Source organism: Phaethon lepturus, unplaced genomic scaffold, assembly GCF_000687285.1.
Source record: "Phaethon lepturus isolate BGI_N335 unplaced genomic scaffold, ASM68728v1 scaffold7646, whole genome shotgun sequence".
NCBI lineage: Eukaryota > Metazoa > Chordata > Aves > Phaethontiformes > Phaethontidae > Phaethon > Phaethon lepturus.
The window spans coordinates 86,647-105,348 of NW_010546876.1; the positions used below are offsets into that span (position 1 = coordinate 86,647).

Below are 18,702 nucleotides of genomic sequence, written 5' to 3' on the forward strand. Positions count from 1 at the left end.
AATATACTTTTTTTTAATAAAATATGCTCAGTTTATCAAGCAGGAACATTTTTTTTTAATAGAGCAGGTATTTTTCTTTCAAGTACATATTTTCAGTATACTAATGATTTGATTCCAAACTTCTACCATTTATTGCTAAGAATCTTAGCAGTGATGAGGATAAGCAATGTAGCATAACACATTGATTTTATGCAGATCATCACCTTTATGTTTTGGGAGGTCTGCTGTATTAGTGATATATAAAAACTGATTACTTTCTCCAACATTGCCTAGTAATTGTTTATTATTTTCCTATTAGACAAACAAGACAGATCAATATTCCTGAACACCGACCAGACTATGAGTAACATCACTGTAAATAGATTTGCCTCAGACCTCAGCGGTGTATTCATTTTAATGATTTGGACAATGTGAGTCCAATGACAAAGCTCAAGCTAAGTTTAAAATTAAATTAAGAATAGGAATTGCTTACTTTGTTCCTTTGCTAATTGATAAGGCCTTGTCTCTTTGACACTAGTTCTTAGAAAATAGTATAAAAATACGCAAAATGTTCTCTGCATTAAATTTGCTATTTTCTGTTAAAGCATGTAGTGTTCAAAATCCTACTGATCTTCAATATCATTGAAGAAATTGTGCAGTGTTATGTTTTGGGTGTGATGTCTCAGAGAATTCAGCTGCAACCTTTCTAACTTGTCATAGTTCTTAAAAAACCTTTATCCAAAAGGAAAAATGACATTTGTCAAAGTATAGTTGAAATACTGTGCATACAAAGGTGTCAATATTCTTGTATTTCCTGATGATATATCTTTATGAAAGACATTGTCAGTTATTTTGCATTTTGTTGGAAGCATGTTCAGCTGTAAAGTGTTCCTGATCATAATAATTTTCTTTACGTTGCTCTAAGAGGAGCACTTTGTCTTGCATCAAATGTAATTGATCCTGAAGCAGTGTAATCACAATTACTCACTTTCTTAATTGGCCTGCCCAAAATCTGAAAATGGAAACCGATCGGCAGTGTTTAAATCAATAGCTTTGTAGTAAAGCTTGTGGGGGTAGGGAGGTAGTGGTAATGGGTAGATCAATTGGTCTTAGATGCCAATCATGACTGTGTGTTTTGCATAGCAAACACTACCTTTCTGCTAGGGGATATGCTGTTGTACTAGTGGTTCAATAAATACAAACAGTTTAAAGAAAAAAAACTAACTAATAAAATATTTATATCTCTTTTTGAATTTGTTGTACAAATCAAGGACAATGAGGGAGAAACTGCATTATAGAGCTTCAAAAGGCTGAGCTTTGAAAAACCTCCCATGTCAATACTATTTTTATTAAGTAAAGCTTAGCAAGATTACACATCTAATTAAAAAGAGGTGAAACACCTTAACTTGAAAACTCTGCTTAATGCGTTTATTTTGAATGTGTATTTAGGATGCTCACACTATATACTCATCAGGAGAACATCTCTTCATTGGTATTTTTCTTGTGCCATCTCCTTGCAGAGACACACTACTTCAGCCACACTGGTGTTCTGTGCAATAATGCCTCTCAAGCAGAAAGTTAAAGAGGAGTAAATGGAGGAACTTTTCAAAGATTTTTAAGAAATCTTTTAAAAGATTTTTGTAAGCATTACTGTTTCTTTTTGGGTTACTTTGTTCACATTCTGCAAGCAAGATATACACAACTTAGAAGTATAAAGCAATTTGTTACTGGCTAACTCAGTTGCAAGGTAGTCTGGTAGCTTGTTGAATCCTAGTTAAGCATTAGTATATTCACCATCCCAGTAAGAGACCTCAGTCTTTGCTGGGAAGGTAGGCATCAGTGAGCAGAGGAAAGGTTGGAACAGATTCTTGATGTTACAGACTGACTGCAGTACTCCACTGACTGGAATTTTTTTTTTTTCTTTGTCAGTTTTTATATATTTCCACATTGGTGTGTTTTCTCTTGAATCCTTGAGCTCCCAGTAATCACCATCACCTTTCCTGGCAGAAAAGGACCTGGGGGTGCTGGTTGACAGCCAGCTGAAAATGAGCCAGCAGTGTGCCCAGGTGGCGAAGGCGGCCAACAGTGTCCTGGCCTGTATCAGGAATAGTGTGGCCAGCAGGAGTAGGGAAGTGATTGTGCCCCTGTACTCGGCACTGGTGAGGCCACGCCTCAAATACTGTGTTCAGTTTTGGGCCCCTCACTACAAGAAGGATGCTGAGGTGCTGGAGCGTGTCCAGAGAAGGGCAATGAAGCTGGTGAGGGGGCTGGAGCACAAGTCTTATGGGGAGCGGCTGAGGGAACTGTGGTTGTTTAGTCTGGAGAAGAGGAGGCTGAGAGGAGACCTTATCGCTCTCTACAGCTACCTGAAGGGGGGTTGTGGCGATGAGGGTGTTGGTCTCTTCTCCCAACTAACTAGCAATAGGAAAAGAGGAAATGGCCTCAAGTTGTGCCAGGGGAGGTTTAGATTGGATATTAGGAAAAATTTCTTCACCGAGAGGGTGGTTAAGCATTGGAGGAGGCTGCCCAGGGAGGTGGTGGAGTCACCGTCACTGGAAGTGTTCAAAAAACATGTGGATGTGGCGCTTTGGGACATTGTTTAGTGGGCATGGTGGTGTTGGATTAACAGTTGGACTTGATGATCTTGAAGGCCCTTTCCAACCTTAGTGATTCTGCCACTGTCTCTTATTTTCCCTTTATTATCTTGCATGTCTCAACTTTTCAGATATTCTCAGGTCTTTCTCACAGCTTACTAGTTTCCTTAGATGTCTGAACAAAGCTCTGGGAGTTTTTCCATGTAATAATTTGGCCTTGGATCCTTGGAGTGAAGACATTTGAATCCCTACAGAAGAAGGACGAGGAAGGTTATAGAGACAGAGGATAAGGGCATGTATATGCTATAACCCTATTTCATGTACATGTATATAGCATTTTGATTTCTGTCTGCATTTGTAAAACCCAGTAGGCAAATCTCCAGCTTCTTGTAGGTATCTGGTAAGTGACGAAGGGTGAAAGCGAGATACCCTCTTTACAACATTGAGAGCTGGAAAAGGAAGCTCCTCCATGCCTCCTCTTTGCTGTTCTTTTCATCCCCTTTTTCCAAATTCTCTTAGCTGTTCCCAAAGCCATGAAAGAACCACAGCTTTGAAGATAAAATTAATTTATGGAGAACCTGTTTTCTTCTCTGCATTCTTTTGAAAAGCATGCAGGATGTTGTTTAGCTCTCTTTGAAACAACTTTGCACAGGGAACATGTACATGCTGTGCATGTCTTCCGCTAGTTTTCTCAAGGTTTAAGTGCAAAGAGTACAATCAGAGCTCCAAAGAAGAAAGAGAAATGGAATGAAAGCAACATCTGTGCCTTCCATTCTTGCTCAGAATAATGAGATCATGGGGAAAATAACGTGACATGTGACAGAGGTTTTTACAAGCATGGCCTGGTTACCTTATATTGGCATTTCCTGTGTCCCAGTGTTATTAGAAGAGCTGGGTCTTTGTACATACTCTTCTACTGTTGTTATACTAATAGAAAAGAAAGCTGTCTGTTCACCTCATCTGCCCTGGACTGTATAAAGAGAGCATTTTCTTGATTACTCCAAAAGAAGTTAGTGTAGCAGGAAGAATCCAGCATTTTCTTAAATGAAGTAAATTCCATTAATGACATTTGAAAACCTTGTTCAATCTGCTGTCTGCAGGTTCCACCTTATTGTAAAAGCTCTTACTCTGAATTTTGTTTTCCAAGGAAGAGATTTTTTGTAGCATGAAATTCTCTTACCTCACTGCGTTGATGTAGGAATCTTCCCAAGATTCTTCCCAATGAAGAGGATCAGTCGAGTAGCAGTCAGTATTTGTATTGAGTGCAAGTATGCATTCAGGTGTAGATGCTTACACAAAAGCATCTGATTAAAATTATGTCATCGAATATGTTACGGAATATATTAAAAGCTAACGTTGGAGATGCAGGGCTGTCTTCACATGACTGTCACTTGCATTTTCACTTGTTTCTTGCCGTTTACTTGCCTAGTGCTTTGTCAGCAGACCACTAAGTTGTTTACAGATGTTGAATAGTAAGACAAGCAATCTGGTACTCTTCCTTTTACTTCATTACTCTAAAGTAGTCAGTTGGCCCACTTCCAGAAAGCAATTATATCGAGATAGATAACTGACCTGGAAAAAGCAAGGCTGAGCACGAACAACTAATCTCATTTCTTCTATCACCCTGGCCTTTCTTCTTGTAAAAGCAGGATACTGTCTTTTCCTTTCCTCAGCAAGACTATGAGCAATGTCTCCTAGACTTGTCCATTCTGTGTTTTGCAGGAACTTAGTGTCTTGCTTTTCCTCTTCTATTCTTTTTTTGATCATCCATGGAGATTTTTTGAATACAAGACAAAAATAGTGAGCTGGTTTTAGATAGATGTATTCTGGGTCAAGGAACTACTAGGAGTTAAACAAAAAAGGAAAGTATAAACAGCAAGAAGAATATTTCCCAGCCTCTTACTAGAATAATAATTTTTTAAAAGCTTTGAAAATTAAGACCTTAAAGACCGCCATTGTGGAATCTTTTAAGAACTCATTCACAAGCGATAATATTATTTGTATTAGTTTTAAAGAAGATGTTGCCATCATTGTCCTGAAGTCCTTTTTTTTTATGGCAAAGCATTTCTTTCTCAGGAAACCTTTTGAGCCAATCCTTCAAAAAAACTTGATGGAAAAGAGAGGGAATAAGGAAAATGGACACTGGTTTCAAATGACAGATGCTAGCTGTTCTCACTGCAGCCATCTGAAGAAAAGTTAAAACTATGTGTCTTCTAAAGGATTGAATGTTAGTCTTGCAGTATCATTTATCATGGAGATTGTAAGTCTCCCTGTGTTCCTGTGGGAGCATTTTCATCTCTCATTTGTTCATCTTAATTGGGTACATCAGAAGATAAAGTCATGTGATCCTTCGAATTAGATCATAAAAGTGGTCTAAGTCTTTTAAAAATACAATATGTACAGTTTAACAGTTATTAAGGCAACAGTAAGAGTAATGACATCTAACATTATTTGCCCCTAAGTTCACAATTACATACAAAACAGATTTTGAGAACTAGTGGCAAGGTACTGTTTTCAGACATCCATATTTGTTTGATTCTTCTCAAGCCTCCTTCTGCAGACTTCTCATTAACGTACATGTTCCACTGAGGATGTAATTTGTCAATCGCACTTCCTAATACCAGAAAACACAATCTTTAATTTTTGACATCTAAAACCAGTTATGTTTTGTTGGCTTGAGAAACTTTGCTTTTTTTTCTGATAAACTTCTTCAGCTCTATCTTCCAAGCAAGTTAGAGCAACACCACCTGAGAGAAGTTTCAGTGCAGCTTGAACCAGTTGTCTGCCAGACACTTAAATGTTAATGTTCAAACTTCAAACAATTTCTGCAGTTTTTTGTTTAAACATCATTTATACTAATTATATATGCAAAGTATAAATAAATAGGTTAAATACACTGGAATTTAGTTTACTACATATTGGAGGAAATTATGTAGTTGTACTGCAAGACTCAATTTTATTATTAAGCTTAGCCATCAGAATATCTGATGAAACCACCATCTTTGGAGATATTCAGAGCTCAAATGGACAAGGCCCTGAGCAACATGTACTAACGTGGCCCTGGGTTGAGCAGGAGGTAGGACCAGGTGTTTTCCAGACTACCCTTCCAAACTGAATTGTTCTATTGAACTATGAAATTACTTTTGCTAAATTAGATATTACTAGATCTCTAATATAAAGATGTAATAAAAGAGATGCAGATCAATAAGCAAAAGATGTGTATTTAACCTGTAAAGTGTGTGATAAAGAGAATGATACAAGGGAGGGTGATTTTCTCTGGCTGAAAAATAAATTTACTGAAGTACGCTGAAATTAAAGTAATGCAAAGTAAACCTGGCTAAAGTGAAATTAAGAACAAAGTGGTTTTGAAGAAGAGCTAGCAGTCAGAATTTCTGCTTGCAGACTATGAAGAGTTCATGGTTTATCACAGAATATCTATTAGCTTTTTAATCATTAGGGGAAAGGGAAGTGGAATGTTTGTTAACAGCAGAGATGTTGAGTGGTCCTCTCAAGCAGTTACAGCCATATAGAACCCAAGCTATGCTCATACTTTTATTCTTTCTTGGTGTGAAAAGATTGTTATAAGCGTTTCAAACCAAACTAGTCATTGATGTTATTAGTCAAGTTTATGTACAAAGTTTATGTCCAGTCAATGTAGGACATGAATCAATGTACACAAAACCGTTTATCTGTTTTATGCTGAATTGTGTATTGCACATCTTGCTTAAATATGAAAGATAACATCAGTTGAACGATCAGTCGAACAATACCAATGAAGGTATTGTTAAAAGTTTTAGTCATATAGTCCAAGTAGTATATATAAAAGCAAAAATTATGGGGCAGTTGATTAAAGACCCTTCCTTCAGCTCTTAGCTGATGGAGTACTTGATGGGTTTTCAAAGGAAAAATTAAAGAAAAAAATATTACTTTTTTATTTTACAGTGCACCTGATCAGGCCAGCCAGTCAAACAATCCCTGTTCTTTTAGTATGCTAATGACTTTAAAGATGGATGGTATTTAAAGTAGTATAGGGGGAAAAAAGTGAAAATTTGTTATCTAAGCAAATTTTTAAAAGCAGTACTTCATTAATGATTCTTTGTAAAGGAAATACTAGCCAGGTTTGAAGGGTTTGTTTCACTCTGTGTTTACTAAATAATAATTTTCACCAAAGTTAGCATTAATGCTGAATTCTATTTGAAAAGCCTGTACTTGAGATTGCATCCGTAAGCATAATTATAACACTTCATAAGTCAGAAAGTAAGAAAATGTACTAGTTCTTAAGCATTTGCTTGTGAAATTGGGTAATTATGGTAAGTATTAAAATTTTAAGTAATAGGACCATAAAATGCTTTCCTGTTTTCAGGTGGCTTATCTTGCATCTTTAGCAAGCAGACACATGTTTTCTATATTACTGATCTAGTGCTGTTTTTTCCATCAGTCTATCTTACTTCAGAATTTTGAAGTTGAAGAGTTATAAAAAATCAGTAACACATGTTTGAGGTTAATTTAAATACCATGGGTATTAATTGATTAAATATATTTTCCATTCTAACGTTTGTATTGTATTTAAGTAGGGTGTCTGAGGCATATCAGCAATCAATATGTATTCACTATTTGGTACATCAGGGGGAAAAAAAGTGTTCTTGTCTTAAAATTTCTTATGCCTCAAAGCATTAACAAAGATTCTGACTTGGATGTACTGATCCTGAATTGCTAGCCGAAACCCTTACGGTATCGTTAGTCAATCAAACTGGAGAACTCCAAGATGAGATAGTTGGAAACTCAGAAAAATTGAATGGTTAGGGAGAGCAAGTTCACTGTATGGTATTTATTTCTTAAGAAGGAATCTATAGCATTTGATAATAATATGCTACTACTGATACTATTTTTTTTAACTTTGCCATTATGAAAACTGCGGCAAATTCTGTGATTTTCCAGTGTGCATTTACATTAACCAGTATGCTGTGTGTTTGTGTTTGAATATACAAAATGTTGTGAAGTCAAAGTGATCAAAGATACTTCTTTTTTACTCACAAATTTAATGTTTGGTTTGATTGAGTTTTTTTCAGACAATAATAATCCTTTTTGTCTGAAATTATACCTTTCCTAGGTTTAGTCCTATTTCTGGTACTGTTGCTGATGACAGAATATGTGAATAACAGTTCTTTTAAGGGAATTGTAAAATGCATAATAATTTACCCTTTGCAAGCATTTAGTTTGAATGAGATGCCTTATAAATTACAAATAAACATTAATATGAGTAAAAGTTACATTTTCAGAAATACAAGAGCATGCATATATTTTATTAATACTGCACTTGTACTGGAGAAAATGGATCAGCTTTACTGATAGAAGAAATTAGCAGGCTTTTGGATTAACAAGGTAGAAATCATGCAGGTAGTTCTTACACTGTTTATAGATCCCATAGTAAATTTGGAGCTGCTATGCATATATTAATCTATGTTGAATCACTTGGTTGATTCACTGTAATTTCTCTTTTCCCAGCACAAAGGATGATCATTTCAGTGTTAACATTCAACCCCCTGTTGGAGAATTACTTTTGCCTGTCACTATGTCAGAGAAAGACTTCAAGAAGGAGCAAGGTGAGAAATATTTCAGCAGCTTCAGTAAATGTATTTGGATGGAAGAGGGCTGTGTACAGCAAGTGCTTTCCCGTGTAGCTGTTTGTGTTAGTCTCTGTTAGTATTCAGTCTGATACTAATGATTTAATTTAAAAATATCCTAAAAAGGATGAGCAGTGGTATTTGATAGCTTTTCAGTGTGCCTTTAAAAGTACAAAGCCCACCCTTTACCTGGAAACAGTCTTTTGGCTCAGAGAGTTTTGGCTTCCTGTCATGAAGTGTGAATGTTTTCCTACTAGCAGAAAGTTGGAACACCTCATAAACCAGCTCTTACCTCTGTAAGAGCTTTTAGGGACTTGAATATTTTATACAAAATAATTAGAGAAAATTGTACTTAGCTTTGACCGTGTGTTAAATGGAACAGTCCATACTGCTACCCTTAATTTGGATATGATTCTTGGATATTTTAAAATATAAACGATTACATTTTGGATGCATTCAAATGTAGTAGTGTTTACTTATGTATCTCAATGTATGGGGATTCAAATGTGTAAATCTCTTCACATTGAGACGAAAATATACCCATGGGAGCCTGTCTCATTGCTGTGTAAGTCTCAAACTCAGTATATCCATCAAGCAGTCAAGAACACCAATGAGTAACACTATGTATTATTAATTATTGCTTTTGAGCATTTCTTGTGTTTGTATTTTTGAATTATTAAGAAAGTAGTTTAAATATTGCGTAGATCATTTACAGTTAAGGTTATGGCTGCAATGAAAAGTTAGGATTATGCTTTGTTTTCTTAACCGATTGATACTTACTTGCTGTTCTTACCCTTTGCTGGCTAAAGCCTGCCTCTCTGCTTTATACCTGCTCAGCAAACCAAGGTGAGTGATTGAACAAGGCTGTGGCCCAGGTATTTTAAACTGTTCCCTTCTAAAAATTGTAGAGAAGGTTGTAGTGAAAGAAGGCAGGCTACTGTGCTTCTTCCCCCGTCATTTTTATATTTGCTTGCTTTGTGATACTTTGATAGAGTTTTTGTATGTTTTACTGTGACTGAGCGTTTTTTTCCTCCTGACTGGCCATACAGAACCATGAGCACATAGAAGAAGTGTACTTGGAGAATAGCTGTGGTCCTCTGTGGAGTTGTTGCCAAAATTCCTTTTTCTTCTGCCATGTTACTTCTATGGTTGTTGATTATTTGTCTGAATAAATCTGGCAGCTGTTTGCTATGTTTAATAGAGCAGAAAGGCTACTCTGAATAAAGCTATTTGAAAATTTGTTTATATGAAGTATTTGTAAATCCATGAAGGTCTCTTGGCATTTCTGTATCGCTCTCTCTGTCTTCCTGAATTCATTCTTTGATGCAGGACTTGATGCTGGCAAATTTGCCACAGGTTTAGAAACCTTTTCTATTGCATCTTTTTTCCGTATAGATATCAGCTGTTTCAGAATATTCGTGGTAATAGAGGTCTCAGTTCTAAATTTTACATAAGTATTTATTACAAAGATCTAGGAGCAGCTAGCATTTGGGGGGAATTACTATGTGATCTTGCTAAATGAAAAATCCAAATTACAGTAATAAATGCAGGGCAATTTAGAAGTTGGTATATATTATTCTGTTTTGTGTTTAACTTCAATTTGTCTGTATTCTCCAAATTAATCTGATTTATATAACTTGTTTTTCACTTGTCATGCTTTTTCTTTTTCCTTCTTTTTTTTTTTTTTTTTTTTTTCATTTTGTACGCAAGATTTTTGAAGTCTTGGACCTGGAGGTATTTTACTTGCAACCGAAGCAAATAGGTAAAAAATGGTGAAGGAGTAAGGAAAATATTAGAAATGCAAGATTATATTGGGGGAGAATGAGAGTATGTCTGGGTTCTAAGGACTTTTACATCTAAATTGCATGTGTAACCTAATAAGAATGCTAAAGAGGAAATAGCTGGTATTATACTGCTGTGTAGAAGACAATTCATTGCTACACATCTTTACTCAGTTACACTCTTGCTGTTTTGCATTGTCTGTTACATTTGTATATATCCGTTTTCTTCCTGGTGGTATAAGGAAAGGGAAACAGACAGATTATTGAATATTCATGGCTGCGAAGGTTATCTAGTGGTAGCAGCAGAACCTCAAAAGCTCTATTTATCCACATGCTGTGCATGATACACTTAACCTTGCTACACCGTCTTCCCTTCCCTCCTGAGCTGGGGAATCCTCTGGTGAGGTAACTCCCCAGAGCAGGAGCTGTGACTTAGCGGTTGTTGTTGTGATTGACAATTTGGAAGCAGTGGATAAAACTGGTATTGCCAAACTACTCTTTACCTCTCTGGTTGAAAATTTTTACTGATCTTTAGGCCTCAGGATTTTATACCTTGTTTTATATCACATCCCCGTGAAAAGTCCAGTTTCTGTAGCAGGAATTCGGCATGAGTGAGACATGTACTGTTGGGAGCTTTGTATCCAAATTTTTACTTGTCTGCTGTTTTTAAAAATCAGTAGCAAAACTCCCCTTGTCTTGGTTCAGAATAGGGCTAGTCAGGTAGCCAATATACCTTGTTACTTACCAGTGTAATTTTTCCAATCTCATTTCCTTTTATTATTAAAAATGCATACAGTTATTGCATTGTATCAGTTAGTTAGCCCAGATTAATGGCTGCTCTGTGCTCTGACTAGAGTTTTCTAGGTTCTCATGTTTCAAGCAATATTAAAGGTGGCATACGATTGGTATAGCTGGATATTAATCAGAATTTTTATGGAAGTGTTTTTAAAATAGCCAATTAAAACTACTTTATAGTATAAAGACTTCTTCCCCCCCTCCCCATGGACATGTACTGAAATAGTTTTGTCATAGTTTTACTGTATGTTTTGTACTGTAGTTTTGTATACCTGATTCACATTAAAAAAAAAAAAAACACCCTGCTTAAGTAAACAAATTGTTCACCTAATTTTATTAAGATTTGTATATCCACCTTGTCTTCCTAACAAGCAAGATGCTAATTCTTTAAATGGTTGGACATTTACTATTTTCTGGCCCTTCACTACCGCGAGCAATCATATTTGATGCCCCTTAATTAGAGTACCCTTTTTTCTTTCCAGGTTCTTTTCCACCTCAGCAATCGAGACAATACATTTGCTTACCATGCTGCTCTCCTAAGTGTTCTTTTGCATGTAAATTAATCTTGATTCAGTTTACACTGTCATGCTGAGTGGTACAAATTGCCTATAACAATAAAACAGCATGAGTTAAAAATAAAGGGGGGTGAAAAGGCAGATTGAATGTGTGCCTTACTTGATAGGATGTTACTTTGCTTTATGCCAATACATTAGTCGACGATAATGAATCTTCTGTTCTGAAAAGCATGGTTTAGTTGATTTTTTTAATTTTACTTCAATGGAGCAGTACCTTGTCTTTTATAGAACAAGTTAGACAAACCATTAATGACAAGAGTGTTAAGGTTAAATATGAAGCAATGCATTCACTTCTCTGAGTGCTATCCATCTTTCCATTTACAGGAGCTTGACAAAAGTACTGGCTTTGTACATTTCCTTTAATTACATGCTGCGGGAAACAGGCTTTTAACATAAACATAGTTGCATTCATTTATTCAGCATTTGCTCTTCAATAGAGCTTAATGGAGAAGGTTTAAATCCTAAATGAGTACACACATCTCTCAGCAGTGTTATGTCAGTCCCTGTGCTCTGCTTAAAAGCAGTTTTAGTCTGCGTATGTAGTTTTTAAAGCTTTTGCCTAATAGTGAAGTTAAACAATTTGAAACAGAATGTTCTATTCCCAAGATAAAGCTGATCTTTATAGAAGTTGTATGCTTATTTTTGTTCTCCTCAAGAGCAGATCATGTTCAAAAATATCCTGTTATTTACTTATGAGCTGTTCCTTTTTTACTTCAATATTTCTTATTTTGTGACAGCAGCTAATGCACATTCTAGTGCATTAAAATGTTGGATTTATTTTTTAATTGCTCTATTAAGCAGCTTGATGCCATTTGCTCTGGGTTAGAACTGTATGTGCAGCCCTAAAATATTAGCCTTTTGAGACTTTTGCATTGTTTTCATTGTTAATGTTACCACAGATTTCAGATGCTTCATATTTCTGCCGAAAGTACAGTGCTCCATTGTTGGTGTCTCTTGTAAAAATACACACACAATGTTAAGTTGTAGTTACTGTTGGGTTTTAATCAACATGAGCATCCAGCAAATCATTTTTCCAAACAATGAATGTTGATAGAAAAGTGGGGTGGTTGTTAAAATGTCCTTGAACAACATTTCTTTCTTTACTTTTTTTTTGTCATATGTTTGTATATAATCTTGATATTTCTGTTCCATTCTGTAGTGATATTCAAATTATTTTTATCGTACTTTATCATTACATTTTAAGAAAGATGAATACTAACTGAATTTCCCAGTTTCTAATGAAAAGTAGAGATTACTTTATCTTCATGAGCTAAATTGAACTATCTGAATTTCAAGATTATTTTTAGCATATGAAATAATAACAAAATCCAATGGTTTTATGATTGAAAGAGTAGAAAGTGTCTTTGTATGTGATCTTATTTAAGCTGGACTTTTCCAAGTCAGTCTTACTGATCATTTCTGTGTTTAGATTCTTTTAAGTTATGCTTTTTCTGAAAAAGAACCACCTTGGTTTCACAGTTGCATTAGTATCACACATACCGTTGTTCAGTTATTGGTAACTTGTTTCTAATAATAGGTCATTGCAAGTAATGCATTAAACTAATGTAATTATGTAATTTCTTGTAAAATTGTTTTCTCGATGAATGATTTAACTTTTAATGCAAATGTGGCTTTTTGTTTAGAAGTGTCTTATTCTGGTTTTATGCTTAATAAGCGAGCAAATCTTAAAGTATTAATAATGAAATACTTAATGTTTCAGGGATGTTGACAGGAATGAATGAGACATCTGCTACAATAGCTGTTGCTCCACAGAACTCTACTAGACTTGTAATAATTGAGAGGGTAGTGAAAGCAGCAAACCTGGGTGTAGTCCCTTCTGGTCAAGATAGCGTACACAGGTAAGATTACATATCATTGATAGTGGAACCATCTTTTAATATGAACCTGTTAGTTCAGAATTCATCAACATTTGATAATATTAGAGAAAATTTTGTTATCCACACCTTTAACAGATAAAGTACCCAATTATACTGTAACATAGGATCCTAAGCAGATATTAATTTGAGCCTAAGCACTCCTCAGCTCTTTATTTGAATAGGTACAAAACAATCGAATATCTAAACTTTACTGTACACACTTTGAGGGAGTTGTCCTTTCCTGGTTTTGTTTCAAAGGGAAAAGGTAGCGTTTTAAAGCACAGTACTTCCAAGAGCATCTATATGTTTTACTGACTTTGTTTCTGTTCTGAAAGTAAGCAGCCTTATTCAGGTTTATCAGAAGCAGCAGCTTGTTTTTCCCACACTAATTTTTTATCTATGATATCCAGCTGGTTAAGCCTAGAACCTGATTTTTTTTTTCAGTCAGGTGAAGATTTTTTAAAATGCAGGTTGAGCATTAAAGTGGACTTCTCCTTGTCCTTCCTATATATATGCAAGGAAAAACAGTGATCAGCCAAGAAAGTCATTGGCCCTGTCTAAATTCCAGATGTTACTTGTAGATAAATCCATTTCATACAAAAGCTGTGGTACAGAATGTCAGTGGAATTTATATGATTGTTGGTTAATGACAGCTTTTAATGTGATGGACTCAAAATATTTAGTCCTGTGAATCTGTATAGCATCTGACTTGTGACAGGAACAAACAGGAAAATTGCCATGGGTGGAAAACCGAGTGGACACAAATAGCAGCAAGATGTAATTGAAAGGTGTTAAAGTGTTTTGGGAATAAGAAAATGCATACATCTCTCCTAGCATCTACTAAAACTTTTCCAGAGTGTGAATTATCTCTTTAGCCCCCTGATTTTTGCTATTTCAATAACAGCAAAATATCTTCTTTTCAAGCAAAGAACAATGTTTTTATTTGAAGTTTTACTGACTGAGATGGCTGCTTCTAACGGTGAGAACCCTGTAGCCTACAGAGGACTAATAACCCGATATTTCTCTTCGTTGGATTTAGGTTTTTTTGCATCGCTGGGCATTTGTATTGCATTGCATTAACATTAACCCAGCTGGATTTTCCTATGTATTTGATACGGTCAATGATAAAATTCTGTTTCATCATAAAAACATGGTACAGCTACTGCGATTGCACTGAAATGATTGTCACTATTGACACCTGCTCCTCCATGAAAAAGTCCTCATTTGTTGCATCCCTGAGGGATCTATACAGCCTGGGTTCTCAACATCAATTCAAAGACTGGGTGAGAATGTCAATCAAGAGAGACTGAAGTGTCTGCAGTGTACAGGTTGTTCTTTATCTTTACCCTATGCATCACATGAGACTTATTGCATAGGGATGGATTGTGTTGTGACTGAGTCTCTAAAAGGCTCCCTAAAATAATAGCTTAGTTCCTAGCTCAGCCACAGGTTTCCTGATTGTAAGTAAGTTTCTAATGGGATCTTGCTTTCTCTTGCTCTTTTGTTTTTTAAAGGAGGTTTTCCACAAAACAGAGTCTATGACCAAACGTAAATAAATTGAAGGTGTACTTTCCTGTTGGATACACTCCTTCAGAGACAGTGGTTGAAGGCTGAAGTATTCAGAGTGCTTTAGAGCATCCCGAAATCTTCTTTTCTTTTTTTGACTCAAAATAGATTGTATTCACAGAAGTTACAGAATAGTTTGCATTTATAACATCCATCAGGAAAAAAAAAAGTTTGTAACAACTTAAATGTCCTACCAGAAATGCCCAGCAATGATAAGCATTTAGAAAATAGCCCTTCTTTTGCTTCACCTTAAGTAACTGGAGTTCACAGATAGTATGTAATCATAATTGCACCTAGTTTTTACTGAGAACAGGAATGGGAACATTAACTAATTGATACTGTGATGAACCTGTTCATGTTTTAAATAGCACTACATTATCACTAAAAAAAGTCCTAGATTTATATGAATGAATATTTGAGATAGAGCTTAGATAATTAAGAGTTTCAAAACTCTTGAAACAACTTACTAAAATGATTATTTTTTAATATATATATAAAATGCATACATTTATTTGGATTAAATAAACTCTGCCATAAGAGAAAACAAAAATGGAGTCTCTTCTTGCAAAATCTCATGGATGCAAGAAGTGTGCCATGTTTTATTTATGTGACATGTACACCATTGCAGGATAATAAAATAAAACTACCTTGACAAAGCAGTTATCGATTCAATAAAAACATCTTTAAAGTTGTTTTTTTTCCCCCTATAGTATTGTCATTTGTCTTGTTTTATTGCAAGTGGTATTTGGGGAAAAAATTATATACAAAAACTTGTTTCAGCTCATTGTGCTATTCTGTGAGGATTACTTGAGTTCACTTCTCGGAAGTGCTTAGTACATACCCTTTTACACAGGAAAAGAAGCACTATTTTTAAACTGACATTCTGCACTGTGCAGGATGAATTACATTAACCTCTTTAGTTGGTCATCCCCAGCTTGAATATTGCTACTTAATTATGGCTGATGCCAAGAATTTTATATTGCCTGTTAATGCAAGATACAAATTCAAAATGAAATTGTATAGTTTAATACAAGTGTATCTAATGGCCATGAACAGGTGCATGTTTCTTTGGGGTTTTTTTCAGTCTAAACATATATGCACTCACGACAAAGATGTCATGCTCGTAGGACCCAAATACTGCACCTAAAATTGATAACACTATTTAGAATTGTATTTTTGCACAAAATAACAATACATAGAGCAAATATAATGAAGATTTGAAAATAAATACTTTAAACAAATATTAACAAAATAGCATGCAGTCACCAGTAAAAAATGGAATAAATGTAAACCTGTCAAATACATCAGCTATATATCAGTCCATATCACAGTATAGCAACACTTTCTTACATGCACTTTTTCTGTCTTTACATATGACTACTGAATTTTTCTATTTACTGGAAATGTAATAATTTGAGTGTAGAACAAAGTGCCAGATAATACAGTTGATTTTATTTTAAACTATATTTTCTGACCTGTTTTATTTGAAGTGATAGCTGCAAAAATTTTGAACTCAATAGCCTATACATATATATATATCAGAACACAAAGGTGCAGATTTGTATTCATACATTTGCAAAATAAATCTGTTGTACTATTTTACTTAAGTACGTAAAATAAGTGTAGTTAAATAAGTGTGGTTTAAATGTAGTTACCTGCTCTTCAAATGAGTTTATACAAGCTCTTAGATTACTGAGCCTTGTGAGGCCGCATATGGTGAATTCTCATGTTCTTCACAGGATTTAACTGTTTTATGTATTGATCTTTCTTGCTTTTGTTATCAAGGGGAAACATTATTTCAATTTTAAAGGCTTCTACTAAAAAGAAGAATATGAAGTGTATTTCAAAAGATAATTTTTTTGAGCAGGAAATGTCTCCTTAAATGGGAGAAGTTCAGGAAAAAAAACGTATTATTTTTCTTAAAATACTATTTCACAAGAGTGATTAAGGCAATTGTTGCAATATACATAGCTCTTTCAATGTTCTGAGAACTGTTGTTTGTTAAAAATACCTAAGAAATGAAGGTTTGGAAGTGGGTTGAGGAGTGCATAGATGTTGACAAAGTGATTTCAAGAGGAATCAGCTAAGGCATCAAGCTTATGTCTTGTGATTCAGACCACATCTGTGGGCATCATTTGAATATCTAAAGACAAAGATGGTGGAAGAAAAATATTTGTTCCTGCAGGGAATGAAATCAGCCTGAATAACTACATTTAGGGACCAAGTACTTTTCAGCTGAAGTATGTCAGCTGTTTGTTGTCAGTGGGGAAAGTCTAGCAGGAATTTTTCCGTCTTCAAGATAAGAGGATACATAACTGAGGACATTTCTTCCCTCAAAGTTGTTTTTTCTGTGGACCATCACTTCAGTTCCTGTCTCTGCTTGGGCAATAACGTTCATTGCTTTATATATCAAAAATAAATTCTAGGCTGTTCTCTTCTATTTCAAAATGTCGTGAGATGAAGACACTATTCAACTCAAGATTTTCAGTAGTTTTCTTTTTAACTAACACGAGCCTTACTTATCCAGAAATGCTCTTCATGCTAGTGTTACTTTCAAGATGTGTTGCTTATTCATCTCAGATTAATATACTAAAAGTTCCTCAGGTATCTTCCTCATTTATTCATTTTCAGCTCCATAACCTCCTACCAGTATAGGAAATACTCATTTTCTTCACTTTGAATGTAGCAAAAGGCAATAGATGGTGACAGAAGGAAAATAGTAGCTGCAGACTTCACTTTTGTCTTACAAAGACTTGAATGCTCTTGTGATCCTCTTGAAAGTGTCAAAATATTGTCTGCTATTATGTAAGATCCTCTGTGTGAAGGAGAGGTGTTTCAGGTGTTTCAGTTGGCTTAGAAAGTTGGCTTTTTGTACGCATAGAAAGTATTTCTTTGCACTACCTACAAAATACGGTGCAAAAGCTTTTAATGTGTTGGCAGTAGCATACAGCAGAAAAGTCTGTTCAGAGTTGGGGTCACAAACTGGATTTGCTTCTTCACTTTTTCACTTTGTTTTGTGTTTATGTGATTCCATTGACATCAGAATATAATGTGTAATGGGATGGAGAATCAGGCCATCTTGAACTGCCTACTTCTCTGCCTTCCACTTGCTGAAGCATTTCTTAAACAGGATGCATTGTACTCTAGTAGATTGTTTCCCTCAATGACTGTGGCTCTACAAAACAGTGCGAGGCAGAGCACCTTTTCCACATTTTTCATTCTTGAAGATTTTACTTGCATATTGCCCAATCAGTCAGTGAGAAAAAAGTCTGAACCCAACAGGCTGGATATGAAGAACAAATTTTAGTCAACCTCAACTCATTTAATAGTTCATTGAACTAGTCTGCTGCCTCTGTTGTATTTTGGAAGGAATCCACAATTAGTAAGAGGAAATAGTTGAGTTGGAAAGTGAGCATGGTGTCATCTACATATCTCTATTCTGCAGTTCATCAGGATGGCCTTAACCATTGACCAGCACCCTGAGACACATGCCATCATTAATTTCAGTCCTCTAATTTGAGATGGTCAAGTCTGTAATTTCAGCAACTCAGTATGGGACAATCTGAGGTTTTGGAGAAAATAAAATCTCAGCTTCTTTCAACACTGAAGCCTTAATCTGTTTCAGAACAGCCATTTCACATTTTGAAACAATGAGTTTAATGTCCTTCTCCATTACAATCATGAAAGTGGTCATTCTAATAGCCACCTCTCCTTTCTAGAGATCACCAGAACTTGCAGAGAAAGAATTCTCATGTCTTAGCATGTTGTCCTAGTAGACACCTGAATTAGCAGCCAACAAGCTAGCTTTTAAACAAGAAGTGCAAAACAGCACTTCTGCTGATTGCTGGGGCAGGTCTAACTAGCTCAAGCACAGCATTGTATGCAATGACTGTGCTGCTTCTAGGACCTAT

The 18,702-nt window shown here is 35.4% G+C and overlaps 1 protein-coding gene across 1 annotated transcript in view; it reads left to right on the top strand.

Moving 5' to 3' along the window:
- AP3B1 (adaptor-related protein complex 3, beta 1 subunit) overlaps positions 1 to 18,702 on the top strand; it is a gene marked incomplete at its 5' end in the record, with an annotated part of 100,090 nt that overhangs the window by 73,405 nt on the left and 7,983 nt on the right. The window contains 2 exons of the mRNA XM_010289444.1: positions 8,079 to 8,176; positions 13,069 to 13,207. Coding sequence (XP_010287746.1) covers positions 8,079 to 8,176; positions 13,069 to 13,207 — 237 coding nt within the window. The remainder of the gene's footprint in view (positions 1 to 8,078; positions 8,177 to 13,068; positions 13,208 to 18,702) is intronic.